The sequence below is a fragment of the Urocitellus parryii genome, chromosome 9 (genome assembly GCF_045843805.1).
Source record: "Urocitellus parryii isolate mUroPar1 chromosome 9, mUroPar1.hap1, whole genome shotgun sequence".
NCBI classification, from domain to species: domain Eukaryota; kingdom Metazoa; phylum Chordata; class Mammalia; order Rodentia; family Sciuridae; genus Urocitellus; species Urocitellus parryii.
The window spans coordinates 37,355,233-37,370,106 of record NC_135539.1 but is presented as its reverse complement, the minus strand read 5'-3'; the positions used below and the strand labels follow the sequence as shown (position 1 = coordinate 37,370,106).

The window sequence follows — 14,874 nt, the reverse complement described above, 5'->3', positions numbered from 1 at the left end:
TAACAACTTTTAAAAGTTTTTTCACTGTTTTAATTTGTAATTGTTTTACATGATTTATAAATAAAAGGATTTCTGAAACACTGGTGCTGGCTCTTCTGAAGTAGAGATGGAATTCCCAGGATGACAATTTTTAGGGGAAGTTAACTGATCATCCCAGAGCCAGAGGAGGGGGTGTCCCCATTGCTTGGGGGCTGTTGGGTGGGCCTGGGCTCTTTGAAACCTTGTCTTGGTCCTGTCTCTATGAAGCAAAAAGAGTGCTTTGTTCTGTTGATCAGGCTGGGGCTTTTACTTCTAGGGCAGAGGTTGGGAGACTTAGCTTTTAAAGGGTTGCTCTCCCTCCCTCAAGGGAGGGTATCTGGATACCAAGAAGAGGAGAGGAAAATGACTAAGTGTGAACTGTGCCCTCGCATGAACCATCCAGTGGTTTTCCAAAAGCAGCACAGTGGTTTATGGAGCAGGAGGGCCTGAGAGCTCCTGGTGAGCTTAAGGGATTGATTAGCTGGGGCTCACCTCTGCCAACTGCCCAGCTCTAGTTGGGATCCTGGAGGGAGCTCAGACTTGGGCTTCACAGGCCCTGGCTTTGTGTGACTTCATCAGCACACAAGGGCACTGTCCTGTTTGTAGCGCATCTCTGACTTTGGGCTGGGTCTTCCTGCAACCCCGCTGCCTGCATGGCCTGACAAGTGCAGTCTGCTGCACTGGGTAGGTTCATAGGCAGTGCCTTCCCCAGGGACTACAGTGGAAAAGTTGAGCACAGCGTATAAGCAACGAATACGAGCTGAGCAGCCTCTAATCAGGCCCTGGATGTGCAGATGAACAATGGGAGGAGAGAGAGTCATGTGGAAAAGGGCATTTAAAGTGTGGTTATTTCCTTTAGCTGTTGCTGGTTGTCCCTTGGGTGGGAAAGCCCCAAGATGACCATGATCTGCTGCACTGAGGCAGCCACTGAGGTGGGCTACGGCTCCTGTTTCAGGGTGGGGAGAGGGGAACTCTACAAAGAGCAGGTGCAGGCCCTGTCAGGGCAGGCTCACCATAGACCAGTAAGACCCATGGACATGGGATTGCTATGGCATTAGGTGGTACACAGATAGGAAGCCTGTGCTGACTCCCAGTTACTGGCTCATGTGCGCCTGTCTTGGTCTTGGAGAGTTTCTTAAGCATCACCCCTGGGACCCAGCTGATGTCATGGGGCAGGGCGGGGCTGAGCTTAGACTGCAGCTGGCTTTGCTTCTGCCAGGATAACGGCCAGACCCTGTTCTGCAGCATGCCTTCCCACCAGGTTGCTGGCCCTTCCCCAGCCCAGGGTAGCCCAGCCTTGAGGGAGATGGAGCCCAAGGACCAGCAGCTCATGGTAAGCACCCCTCTCTCACCCTTTGTGTCCCCTACCCTCCCAGTTCTCACTTCCCTTACACTCTGAACCCACTACCCTGGGACAATCGCTTAACAGCTGTCTCATGTCCAGGGCCCCACCTCTGCTCCGCCAGAGACCTAGCGACCCCATGCCCTCCTCACCATGTCTCCAGACTCCTTACCTCCTGCCCTGTGACCTTCCCTCCCCAGGGAACTGGGACCTGGACCAGGACTCAGATGGGGGCAGGACTGTGCTCCTCAACCCCTACATAGTCCCTATCCAGACCCATCTGTTAAGTGACTTGACCTCAGCTTTTCTGACTTTGGGGGAACTAAAACCAGGGACTGGCCCCAAGTGTGGGCTGGTAAAAGAGAGACCAGTGATATTGGCCCCAGTTCATATATAGTCTAATTCCAGCCATCTTCCATTTGGGAAGTAGGTGTTTTTTTTTTGTTTTTTTTTTTTTTTTTTTGATAGACCTTTATTTTATTTATTTATTTGTGGTGCTGAGAATCGAACCCAGTGCCTCACACATGCCAGGCAAGTGCATTAGCACTGAGCCACAGCCATAGCCCAGTTATGTAGGTTCTTCTGAGTGCTCACTTTGGGCCTGGTCACACTCCATAGCTATGTGACCTTAGGCAAATACTTCCCTTCTATGTGCCTCAGTACCTTCTTCTGTTCCACAAGGGTGACATAACCATGTATTCCTCAAAGGGTTGCTGCAAGACATAAATAATTTCATGCCAGTGTTAAGTTAGGCAGGGGCTCGGGTAAGGCTCAGTAGTGGAGCCCTTGCTTTGCTTGCATGAGGCCTGGGTTCCATCACCAGCAACACACAAAAAAAAACAAAATAGAAGGGAAAAAAGTGACTCCGGAGGGCTCCTCCTGCTTCACTGAGTTTGTGTGGGACATCAAAGGAGGACAGGAGGGAGTTTGGACTGGGCAACTTGCTGTTTGAGGAAGAAGAAGGAGCAATCTTAGAGGGACTCGTGAACGCACTGCTCCTGTCCTACCCACAGGTGGCGCTTCGAATCCGTCCACTCAATGCAGCAGAGTTGGAGGAAGGAGCCACCGTCATTGCCCACAAAGTGGGGGACCAGGTGAGGTTGGGAGGCACAGAGGCACAGGGTAGCTGTGAAGCTCACCCAGCCATGCACATTTACCCGTGTAACTCATTCTCTTAACAAATGCTTATATAGTAGCTCCCACCCACGGGTCAAGTGGAGGCTGACAAGGGTCCCGCCAAGTTTGTTTTTATTAATATTGTGTATAATGTTGGGAATTTCATCCGAACGGCTGTGGTAAAGACCTCTGGTGAGACACTGGAGCAGGGCTGGGAGGCAGGAGAAACTAGGCAGAGTGGGCAGCAGGCTGGAGCCCTGAAGCAGCCAGGTGTGGCCTATTTGAGAAGCAGCCGGAGTGAGCAGAAGAGGCTGGGAGAGCAGTTTTAGTAGGCCCAGGTCTAGATCTGCAGTCAGACTCCCAAGAGATTCCCCTTCACAGCCGGCTCACTGCCATTGCTAGGGATTTCTCCTTAGAGACAGACTCAGAGCCAAGCTAACCACACTGTTAGCAAAGCTTTTGCCCTTGATTTCCACCTGCAAGAACAAATGCCAAATCTGGGGTATGTCATTGGAAAGTGGGTGGGTTTTTTCATTTGTCATTAGGAAGGTGTCTTCCATGAAGAATGAAATGTGGCTCTGGAGAGGTGGTTTATGCTGAAGCCTGAAGGACCCAGATCTTGGTGGTGGGCAATCCCTGTTGACAGCTGTCCCCTGGGGTGGGGGTACCTATCCTGATTTGGCAGGTCAGGAAGAAGACAATTGGACAGAACATCTGTGGGGTGAATGGCTGGCAAAGAGATCGGGGTGAGTCAGCACTGAAGTTGCAGAAAACTAAGCTAAAAACACAAGACTGCTGTTACATTGAGGGAGTCAAAAGTTTTGCAGGAAAGGATGCGGATTTGCTACAAAGGATGTGGGAACACTGAGTGTTACTCTACTGAAACTCATGAGGTAACAGCATAGTGCAGTCAGAGGTGCAACTGTCACCTGATAGCAGTAAGTCAGGAAGTGGTAGAGAACTGACAGAGATACCACCCCCAGCATGCTCATGGGCAGATGTGGTGGTGTAGACCCAAGATCAGTGAGAACAGTGGACATGTCAGATGCAGGGCCTGTGCTTCACACAGGCTCATAGCATCTCGCTGTGCACTGTAGATGATTCACTCTGAGAACTGAGTTCACATCACATACATTTCACCAATTCAAAGCACGCCATCCAGGGTGTTTAATTCATCCTCAGGGCTGTGTTACCAGCATCTCTATCCAGTGACAGAATGGTTTCCTCACCCCAAAAGAAGGCCCCATTCCTCTTCCCCCCTTCCTGCCACTGAAAGCCACCAGTCCACTTTCTGCCTCTATTTTATTTAAATGCAATCTTGGAGATGCAGCCCATTGCTTCTTCCATCTAGCCTGAGGTGTATGAGGGTCATCTATGTTGCAACATATGTGTGTGTGTGTGTATATATATATGTGTGTGTATATATATGTGTGTGTGTGTGTGTATAAAAAAATCAGGAATTGAACCCAGGGTTGCTTAACCACTGAGCAACATCCACATCCGTTTTTATTTTTATATTTTTTTGTGGTGCTGGGGATTGAACTCAGGGCCTTATGCATGCAAGGCAAGCACTAATTGAGCTATATCCCTAGCCCTCCTGTGTATTTTTTCAGACAGGATCTCCAGAGTTGCTTAGAGCTTCCCTAAGGTGCTAAGGCTGGCCTTGAATTTGGCAATCTTCCTGCCTCAGCCTCCTGAGCCACTGGGATTGCAGGTGTGCATCACCCACATCTGGCATGTTTTATTTTAACTTTTTATTTTAATCTTTATTTTATTTATTTATTTTTATGTGGTGCTGAGGATCAAACTCACCCTCACATGCAAGGCGAGCGCTCTACCACTGAGCCACAACCCCAGCCCTTATTTTAACTTTTTATGGTGAAGTAACTTCAGACCATTGAAAAGTTGCAGGAGCCCTACATGGCTCCCACATTCCCTGTGTCTAGATTTTCTAAATGTTAACATCTATCCATGTTTGCCTGCTCTCCTATTTCCCTGTGGTGCAGACCTTTTTTCTGGAGTCTTGGAGTAAGTGGTGGGCATTAGGGCTCTCCCCACTCAAACATTTTGGCATATGTCTCTTGAAAACAAGAACATTCTTGTAACTGACCTCAGGGCAGTGACCGAAACCAGGAAGTACATGTTGATCTAATATTATCTAATCTATAGACACTCATATTTTGCTGATTTTTCTCAATAATGTTCTTTATGATAAAAGAAAATATTTTTTTGGTCCAAGAGTCATGCAGCTGATACATATATATAAAGTTAACAGGATTCTCAGTTACTCTTTTTTTTAACCTTTATTTTATTTATTTGTTTTTATATGGTGCTGAGGATCATACCTAATGCCTCACATGTGCCAGGCAAGTGCTCTACCATTGAGCCATAACCCTAGCTGATATTTTTGAACACCCAGGACTCAGTGATTTCCCACCATCACCCCTCACAGCTCTTAACAGGTGGGCTCTATGATCATAGCCATGTTACAGAGGAAAAAACTGAAGCCTGGAAAGTTGAGGCAAAGGATCCGAGGTCTCCCTGCTGGTAAGAAATAGGAATCCAGGCTACAGGGCTCCAGAGCACACTTTATTATTATTATTTTTTTTTGTAGTTGTTGATGAACCTTTATTTTATTTATTTATATGTGGTGCTGAGGATCAACCCCAGCACCTCACATGTGCTAGGCAAGTTCTCTACCACTGAGCCACAACCCTAGGCCTCCAGAGCATTTACCCCCTTCCTGGCTCTGCTGGGTTAGGAGCTCCTAACAGAGATCCCGTCTGATTTCTCCTGCAACACAAGCCGAGCCTGCTGTGGGTCTGTTCCTGCAATCCTTGGAAGGAGAAGTAAGATACAGGAAAGAGGGTTGGCTTATATTATGGAACAAGTGCTGGCCAGAAGCCAAGAGCAGGCCTGGAGACCTGGACCCAGCCCTGCCACCAAATCCCCAACAACCTCTAGAAGGCCCTTGCCTCCCAGGACCTCTATTTCCAAAGCTGTGAACAGATGGAAGGGTCGGGCTGTGGCCAGATGGTGGGGCTCTTGGTGTTGCCCAGCAGTGTCCCCCAACTCCACGGTTGCAGGTCCCCACCAGCCAGGATGTGTTTGGCTTCTAATTGCCACTGTCTTCCTCACCTCCCAATTCCCTGGGAAAGGTTCCTTTGAACCTCTCTGTCCCCAGAGAGCCTAATACACTTTGCTTCTTAATTGCGTATTTATGTGAGGTCTTTATGTGAGGTGTGTGAGGTTGGAGACACCTGGTGGAGGTTGGGAGAGACCAGGCTCTCAGAAACAAAGCTATGGATGGAGGGTTTGGATGGTCCTTTTGTTCTCTTTCCTTTTTCTGGCTTCCCCTCCTACACCTGGCCCCAACCAGAGGCAAGAGATGAGAAGGAATGAAAATACTCAGTCACCGTGGGGTGACTACGTGTGAGGTGGTCAGCCCAGCACCCTATGGTTTATTTTTACGGAAAATCCCTTGTTCTCTTTTGTCCTCATAGTTCATAGAAGGGTTTGTCACATAGGCCTTGGCCCAGGGTGCGCACTGAGAATGCTGGCCTGTTGTGCTGAGCTGGGCTGTACCAAGCGTGGCTGGGTTGCCCTCCTCAGGCTGAGGTTGGAGGGACATCTCTGGGATGAATGTGAATGTGGCTGCAGAGCTCAGCAGACCTGGGGTTGCTGACAGTCATGCTTTGGTGGTTCAATAGCAAGAGACATCACCCCCTCAGAAAGTGAATGGGGGGGTGCTAAGGTTGGGGGTGGTTTCTCACCACACCACCAACTTGAGCACAAAAAACGTAAGCCCTTCTCGAATCCAGACCTCATCCAGGTGGGTGCCTGAGCTGGAGCCCTTCTGGTGTTCTGACCAGACCTCCACCTGTCTCGTTGTTCCCAGGTGGTTGTGCTTATGGACCCCAATGAGGATCCTGAGGACCCTCTGCGTGCACACCGGTCACGGGAGCGCACCTTCATTTTCGACACTGTTTTCGACCAGCAAGCATCACAGGTGCCCATTCATCTGCCCTCCTCCTGTCCACATTGGGCTGCAGTGCCTTTTGGGAGGGACTGGTGGCCAGGCCATCTCATCGGTCTTCTCCCCAGGTCTCCCTCAGGAACAAGGAGGGTGTGGCCAAAATACCCACCCAGGGTTCAAGAGTAGGAGGCCCTTCTGTGGACACAGGGGCCACTAGGTGCTGGCACTGCCAGGAGGCTTCTCTTTAGTTCATTCACTCACTACTTCATTCCACAAGGTGGGCTCTGTCCTGCCCCCCATTAAAATACAGTCCCTGCCCCATGTGGCACACATCCCAGCAGAAGAGGCAGATGAGGGCAAGGGGAAAATAGGCTTATTTGTGACATCGGCTGTACCAGGCCAGGCAGGAGTGGGCAGTGAGGGCCTTTCTGAGGAGAGACATTTATGCTGAGACCTGAGGGAGGAATGAGCCAGCATGGAACAGAAGGGGAGTCCAGGTGGAAGCTCTGTCATGCCCACTTCACAGGTGGGGTGCCTGTGGCTTTGTAAAGCCACATAGTGAGGCCCAGAGCTGGGCATTTGGGTCTGGTGTGAAGACCCACTCCTTCAACTTCACATCACTACCACCAGTTAAGGGACGAAACACTGTCCAATGTGTCATCTGCCCCTCCTTCTGAGTGGGACCTGGATACTCTACATTATAGAGGAAGCCAGGGTTCAGAGTATGACAGAGAGAGCCAGTCCTAAAGGCTGGTCACCTTCTGGGGTACAGGAATTGGACTCCACACCTCAGTGGAGAACTGGTGGAGTGTTTGGCCATCTTCAGCCTACCACTCTTTCTGACCTACGCTGTCTGCCCATTGGACCCCAGAGGCCAATTCCCATGGATGGCATCTCAGCAAGGATTGCAGAGCTCACCAGAGGGCCTGCTGGAAACACAGTGGCCTCATTTGACAAACCTCACAGCAACCCTGTGACACATAAGGGAACACACCCTCATTATGCAGATGAGGAAACAGATCTCTAGAAGTCAGCCACCTGCCTAAGGTCACACAGAGGGCCACAGACCCCAGATTCTGATTGTACATTTGAAGCTAAAGGGAGGCACTGCCAACTTTGGGGTCTTCCAGCCCAGGCTCAGGGGAGCTGTGACCAGTCAGTGCTACAGGTCGTATCATGAGTGGAGAACAAGGTCCAGAGTGGCCACCCAGGAGGTACAATATAAGGGGTGTCTGCTGTTTCTGTCAGGCCAGTGGGACCTGAAAAACACACCAGCCCTGGAGTGTCTCTCCTTGGACTCCCCTGTGGACAGCGTGTTCACCACCCATACAATCCTGTTGCTTGGCACTGCTGCCTTGTATCATGTTCTACCTGCCCACCATCCCAGTTTATGCCTGTAAAGATGGTCAAATACTCTTCACATACTTCCAAGTCTGTCCCTCCTTCTAGTCCTTTGTTTCTTTTTTGCTCCTCTCAATTCTCTCAGAAGCCCTGGGAAAGACTCACCTGTGTTTGGTAGTTTCATGCATTAGGCCTTCTGGTGGCAGGTCCCTGCTACCTTCTCATTTAATCCTCGTTCAGAACCAGCCTGTGAGGTCAGCACTGTCTCATACCACGAGGCTTGGCATGGTGGAGGCAGTGGCCAAAAACTACCCAGTGACAGCCTGGGGTTAGTACCCAGGCATTTCCAACACCAGGCTTCTCTCTAGTCTCTCTCCTGTGTGTTACTGTGCACGTTCAGAGAGAGCAGACATTTGTAGGTTCTGTCCCCGCCAAGCAGTCAGATGGTCAGACTTGGGCTGGACTGTCCTTTGACTAATCTTCTGTCTTCAGGAAGACGTGTACTGTGCCACCATCCAGCATTTAGTGGAAGGCGTCATTTCTGGATACAACGCAACAGTGTTTGCCTACGGCCCCTCAGGTACCAAGCAGGGCTGGTGGCAGTGGGCTCTCTTAACAGCATCAGACCCTGTGTGGGGGCACCCAGCAGCCTTTCAGCAGCTCTAGGGGTGGGTAGAATATTCTTTTTCCACAGATGAGATGCTGCTTAGGGGGGCTTGGGGAACTTCCTCAAGGTCATACAGTCACCAGGGGGGATTCTGGAATTGCACCCAAGCCTACACTTTGCTGCCCACAAGAACCCATAGACTTTCTGTAGTTACAAGTTGTGTTCAACAAGCATTTGCAAAGCTAAGTTACCTCTCATGCCTAGAAACTAGAACCACAGAGGGTTAGGGCTGGGCAGGCCCTGACCTACCACTGTTTAGACAAGGAGACAGGTCCTAAGAAGCACCTTGGTCAAAGTCATGCTGTGTGCATCTGTTCCATTCATTCATTCAATACGCATAACAAGCCCTACCATGTGCCAGGCTTTAGAAGGAAAAGAACAATCTTTTCCTCACTTTTATGTGCAGAGATGAGGGAGACATTGAAGCATCCCTGAGAGGGAGGCATCTCCTTACCTAATGCAATGTTAATTCTCTTTATTATAAAACAACGTATCAGGGGCTGGGGTTGTGGCTCAGTGATAGAGCGCTTGCCTCGCACATGCAAGGCCCTGGGTTTGATCTTCAGCACCACATACAAATAATAAATAAATAAATAATATAGTTTAAAAAAATAAAACAACATGTTAGGCCTGGAGTTGTGGCTCAGTGGCAGAGTGCTTGACTAGCATGTGTGAGGTTATGGGTTTGATTCTCAGCACTGCATATAAATTTAAAAATAAATAAATAAAGGTCTATCAACAACTAAAAAAAATATTAGAAACAAAACATGTCTGAGCCCGCTCAGGAATTCCCACCCCTCCTCAGGTGCAGGGAAGACCCATACCATGCTGGGCATGGATGCGGAGCCTGGCATCTACCTGCAGACCCTCACTGACCTCTTCCAGGCCATCGAGAAGACCCGGGACAACATGGACTATAGCGTGTCTATATCTTATCTTGAGGTGGGCCTGCCCACCTGTCCCTGTTACCCCATCTCCATTACCCCATGGACATGATGGCACCAGATTAAACAGCTGTATGTTTGAAATCCCCAGTTCTGTGTGTTGCCCCAAATGCTGGTTGGCCCATAAAAAGCCTTGGTCCTTGGGGTTGATGTTTTCCGGCAGTTCAAGCCTCCATGGTGTGTAGGTCTTTATAGTTCTTTGCACCAAAGCTACTTTGTTTCAAACTTTCTCTTCTCCCAGATTTATAATGAAGTGATCCAGGACCTTCTGAACCCATCCTCAGGGTTTCTGGACTTGAGGGAAGATTCTAAGGGCAGCATCCAGATTGCAGGCATCACAGAGGTCTCCACCTCCAATGCCCAAGAGGTGAGGATGATGGCAGCCACACACCAGAGCCCACCATCCTCTCCTGGCAAACATCCACCTGCTGAGGTGCTCAGGGCAGACATTACTGATGGATCCCACATGCTTTCCTTGGCCTGTGGTTCTGACCTGGGTCCTTCTCAACACGGTGCCCCAGCAATCACAGCATCAGAATTTGCTTAGGTCCAAATCCATTTGCCATTCTGACCCTAATGATGACTCCCTTAATGAAGGCAGGTTGCAAGTACTTCTCCAGCCCCATCCTCTCTCTCCATCTGCTGCCTCTGCTGATCCTCCCTGGGCATCATGATCAGGGTGCTCAGCTGAGGTTACTGCCTTGAGTTCCGTAGCATAGCAGATGGGTTTTTAGCACACCTGCCAACTCCAGCAAATCTGTACTGTTGCCTGGAGTTCCATGCTACAAAGTGTTGTGGAGCTGTGCTGGACTGTGTGAAGAAGGGATAGGTAGTTCACTGGTGGGGTAGAGGACAGGATGGGCAGTGGCCAGAGCCAGGATTCTGCATCTCCTGTTAACTAGTTGTTCAGAATTGCTCCCACGGGAGAGGTGCTGCCTTCCTGCTGTAAGTATCCCAGCCCTGAGGCCATCCTTTTTCTCTTTTCTGGGTGTTTCTAGAAATGGTGTGTGGCTATGCAGACAGTCCTTGACCGCCTGCCTGCTTCTGTCCTCAGATCATGCAGCTCCTCACCAGAGGAAATCGGCAGCGCACGCAGGAACCCACAGCCACCAACAAGACGTCATCCCGCTCCCACGCTGTGCTGCAGGTCACTGTGCACCAGCAGAGCCGCAGCACAGACCTGGCAGAGGAAGCGCGCCTTGGGAGGCTCTTTATGGTGGACCTGGCGGGCTCAGAAAGGGCATGCCAGGTCCATGCCCACCCTTTCAAATGTCATTATGATCACTTCCTTAGTGTCTTGTCCCCTTCCAGTTTCTGGTGGAACCTTGTCTGTCCCTGATTAGCTGTGTCTCCAGTGCCTAGTGCATCTTTCTGATGGAGAAGAAGCACATGCTAAATGTTGAGGGAAATGAGCCCAGAGATACAGGGGCTTCCTTTGCCGCAGGCTCTTCGGGGGCATGAGCCATACATGTGCTTGCCCTTGGAGAACTTGGAGCTTTTGGGATTTGCTTGTGGGCAATTTCATCCAGGGAGGTAGGTCTTTGAGAGTCAGGGTCCTCAAAGAGGCTGTGGGAGCCAGAGGTGATGGGGTCTCAGGCCTGAGCCTAAAAAGGTCCTGAGGAGCTGGGTGAAGTACAAGGAAGAGCATTTCAGCAGAGGGAACAGTGGGGACAGAGGCTCTGAGGGGACAATATATGTGACTTGTGTAAGAGGCTACAGGTCCTGCTCCAGGCACTGCAGGGCACCAGCCCAGTGCCCTCCCCAAGTTCCAGGCTCCTTTTTCCTTGCTCCTCCTGTCTAAGTGAGGGCACTAGGCTCCTTAGCTCTTGTCCAGTGGCCTGAGCATTGCTTAAGGGCAGGCTCTAGCCTAGGGCCAGGCCAGAGAAGGAGCTCATGGAGCTGTATGGGGCATCATTGTCATCAGCAAGTGACACTCCATGTCCCTCTAATTAACCAGGCACTTAATGTTCATAGTCCATGTGCCCCTCCTGATGTGGACTGAGGTGGGTAGCATTGTGCCTGTGCCATAATGTGGAGCTGTGGCTAGAGTCAATGTGACCTGGACATGAACAAAGGTGATGAGAAGTTACCCAAGCTTTGAACTTGGGAGAGTCTGGCCTGAACCGTGCCATTCTTTCTTTGACACTTCCTTTCTCACTTTGGTTTGCACTGTATGCCCTGGATGTTGGGATGGCGATCTATCACTGCCCTATATCTACCCCTTCCCTGGGTCCCCAGGTTGCTAAAGCAAAGCAGGGCCTGGCCCTGTCAGACTCTTTTAAAATGTATTAACAGAAATTGTAAGGCACAGTGGGGCCAGCAGATCAAGGAATGACTGCCATTCCAAGCTTGTCAGAGTTCCCAAGAGAAGCAGACAGAGAACAAAGGGAAGCACTGGGTGGTTTGGGAGGAAGTGGGAGCAGGACTGTAGCAGAGATTTTGATGTGGTTCCCCAGGAAGGAACAGGTGAGTAGAACCAGGACAGGCAGGCAGAGGGTTGGCCAGTCTGAACAATGCCAGGGTGCTCTGGGACCTGGGTGGGGGCATCCCTAGTTGTCTGTACCTGGCCCTGGATGACTAGGGTAGGGGGATGGTGGCCCAGAGAATGAGGGCCCATAGCAGTGGTGGTTGGGGTATGAGCTATGGATTGGTGAGTTTGCAAGTGAAAAATGAATTCTCAGGTGCGTAGTTTACTGGCTTTAGGAATTGATTAACCCTGGGAGGATGGTCCCCCCAGGGTCAACAAGGCCCCAGATGTTGAAGCATCAGAATGCAGAAAATAGAAGGCATGGTTAGTACAGACAGATCACATACAATGCTGAATGCAGTGGAGGAGAGCCCTGAGCTCTGGGCAGCAGCTAGGATGGCAGCTGTGTTCTTAGAAGGCAAAGTGGGGACCAGACTGGTCTTCCCAGAATGTGGCTCTGGGAGAGGGTACCAGTTAAAGGGTCCATGTCCTGGATTCCTGCCCTCACTTTGCTCTATATTAGCGTGTGCCTTTGGGCTTGCCACCGTCCCTCTCTGGCTTTGGTGTTTTAGTGTTTACTCAGTGGCCTAGATGTACTGTCTCTGAGGTCTGCTCTGCTCTTACAAAGAAAACCACTCACATAAGACAGCACAAGGTGTCTGAGAAATGCCCTGGTCTTTCACAGACATGTGATACAAGTGGCTGCCCTGGCTCTAGGCCATGCTGGCAGCCCAAGTCCTACCCTGCACTGGCTTCTGCTTAGTGAGAGCAACAGCTATATTTGTTGCTCTCTTGGGTACCTGCTCCATGCTGCCTTTCCATACACTATTCTGTGAAATTATCACCATCACTGTCCCTTTGAGTGAATAGGAACACAGACAGGGAGATTTGTCAGCAATAAGTAGTTTCAGTCATTCTCAAACCATGTTTTCAGGACTCCAAAATTCTGCCCTTAAAAAGAAAGCAATAGTAAATTTTTTTTTCTGATTTTAAACATAAAGGGCAAGAAATTTGGAAAATATGGATAGGCAAAAGGAGGAAAATAAAAATCCCTCCCTGCAGTGACTGTATTTTGGAGTCACTTTCTTGAGGCAGCTTGGACTTAAGAGTGTGTGTGCAGGGCTATTGCGTATGCATTGATTTGGCATGCTGCTGTGTCTAGGGGTCTGCAGATGTCTGGGCTCTGGGAACACATGGCCAACAAGTGACAGGTGGTGCCTTTGTGGAACTTGTATTCTGTGGAATATCAGGTGAAAAACACTGAACACATGAAAAGTGAATGGTTTCCAAGAAAGCTAGTGATTTGAAGTAAACAAAGAAGATGGCATTGGAAAGTATGGAAGGCTGGGGCTGTGGTCTCCTCTCAGAGAGCTGGGTGGGAGCCCTCAAAGGAGGGGGCCTGTAGGACCAGAGAGTGCCAGGGTAGGAGCAGGTCTTCCCAGGCAAAACCCCACAAACCTATTTCTAATATAAAGTGGGTTTCTCTGGACAGACGTCTCTGTTGTCTGTGTTTACCTCATCCAACAATGAGCATCTTTTGCACATGGGTCAGAGCCCAGCATCACTGGGAATGCTGTGTGCCACTCCACTGCACAATGCCAAGGGTGTCTTCCAGCCCCAAGAGCTCTCAGAGAACAACCGCACCAGGACCAGGGCTGGATGGGGGCTGTTTCACTCCCTTGCCTCCAGGCCTTTGTCCCCTCCCTGGGGATGGAGAAGTGGAGGTGGAAAGAATGAATGGGCCCAGAGCCACCTGCTCAGCCTGGCCTCTTCCTGCACAGACCCAGAACCGGGGCAAGAGGATGAAGGAGGGCGCACACATCAACCGCTCGCTGCTAGCACTGGGTAACTGCATTAACGCGCTCAGTGAGAAGGGTGGCAGCCGGGCGCAGTATGTGAACTTCCGCGATAGCAAACTCACGCGTCTGTTGAAGGTGAGTGCTCCTGGCTGGCTAGGCTGTGTGGGCCTCAGTGGGTGACCGTGTCTCTCAGGAATTAAGTCACCTGTCAGGAGTGATGCCCAGGCCTGAGAATCAGGGTCCTTCCAGGAACCTCTGAAGGCAGGAGAACACCATGAAACTACCCTGGTCACTTGTCCCCATCCACTCCCTGCCCCCAGCAAAGTCCAGCTTTATTTGCAAACCCCTGGTGACAAGGAACCTACTGCTTCCCTGTGGCTGCTAGTCCCATCCCAGATGGCTATGATGTGAGAAGATACCTCTTTTTACTGATCTGAATGCTGTCACCTTATTCTACAGCAAGGCAGGGTACCAATAAACACATAGGCAAAGCAGTAAATAAATGTCCCTATAAATTTCATCTCTTGGTCTAATTTGCTCTTATCAGAGCGGAAAAAAGACAAGGTGGGCCTGGAATGGGTCCCACTTCATCCTGCAGTCACTAGCCCCTTATTCCCAAACATCATTGGCCCTTTTCAGGATTTGGTCCAGGCAGGTCTGGTGGTGGCTGGGGGAAGGCTTTGCCCTGGCCAGAGGGGAACGGGACTCCCATCACCCCAACTCAGTGGCTTCCACCCAAGCAGGATGCCCTGGGAGGGAACAGCCGCACAGTAATGATTGCCCACATTAGCCCAGCAAGTACCAGCTTCGAGGAGTCGCGGACCACACTACTTTATGCCTACAGGGCAAAGAACATCAAGACGCGGGTAAGGTCCCTGGCTTGCTCACTCAGTCATTCCCTCTCTCACTCACTTGCTCATTCATTCATTACTCCTTTTTTGTGGTTGTTGTTTTATTTGTTCTTATTAGTTATATATGACAGTAGAATGTATTTTGACATATTATACATACATGGAGGAAAACTGCCCATTCTTCTGGTTGTACATGATGTGGAATCACATTGGTTGTGTGTTCATATATGTACATAGGAACATTCATTTACTCTTGAACTCACTCGTCCGTTTACTCACTGATTCATTCACTCTCTTGTTCATTTATTCATTCACTCATTTACTCATTCACTCATTACTTGCTCACCCACCCA

The 14,874-nt window shown here is 50.0% G+C and overlaps 1 protein-coding gene across 1 annotated transcript in view; it reads left to right on the top strand.

The window, feature by feature from the left end:
• The first annotated feature begins 1,264 nt into the window (after positions 1–1,264).
• Positions 1,265–14,874, top strand: part of Kif19 (kinesin family member 19) — a 43,568-nt gene continuing 29,958 nt past the window's right edge. The window contains exons 1-9 of the mRNA XM_077802852.1: positions 1,265–1,351; positions 2,374–2,454; positions 6,375–6,485; positions 8,286–8,373; positions 9,266–9,402; positions 9,646–9,771; positions 10,459–10,653; positions 13,653–13,805; positions 14,414–14,536. Of these exons, the coding sequence (XP_077658978.1) occupies positions 1,265–1,351; positions 2,374–2,454; positions 6,375–6,485; positions 8,286–8,373; positions 9,266–9,402; positions 9,646–9,771; positions 10,459–10,653; positions 13,653–13,805; positions 14,414–14,536 (1,101 nt within the window). The remainder of the gene's footprint in view (positions 1,352–2,373; positions 2,455–6,374; positions 6,486–8,285; positions 8,374–9,265; positions 9,403–9,645; positions 9,772–10,458; positions 10,654–13,652; positions 13,806–14,413; positions 14,537–14,874) is intronic.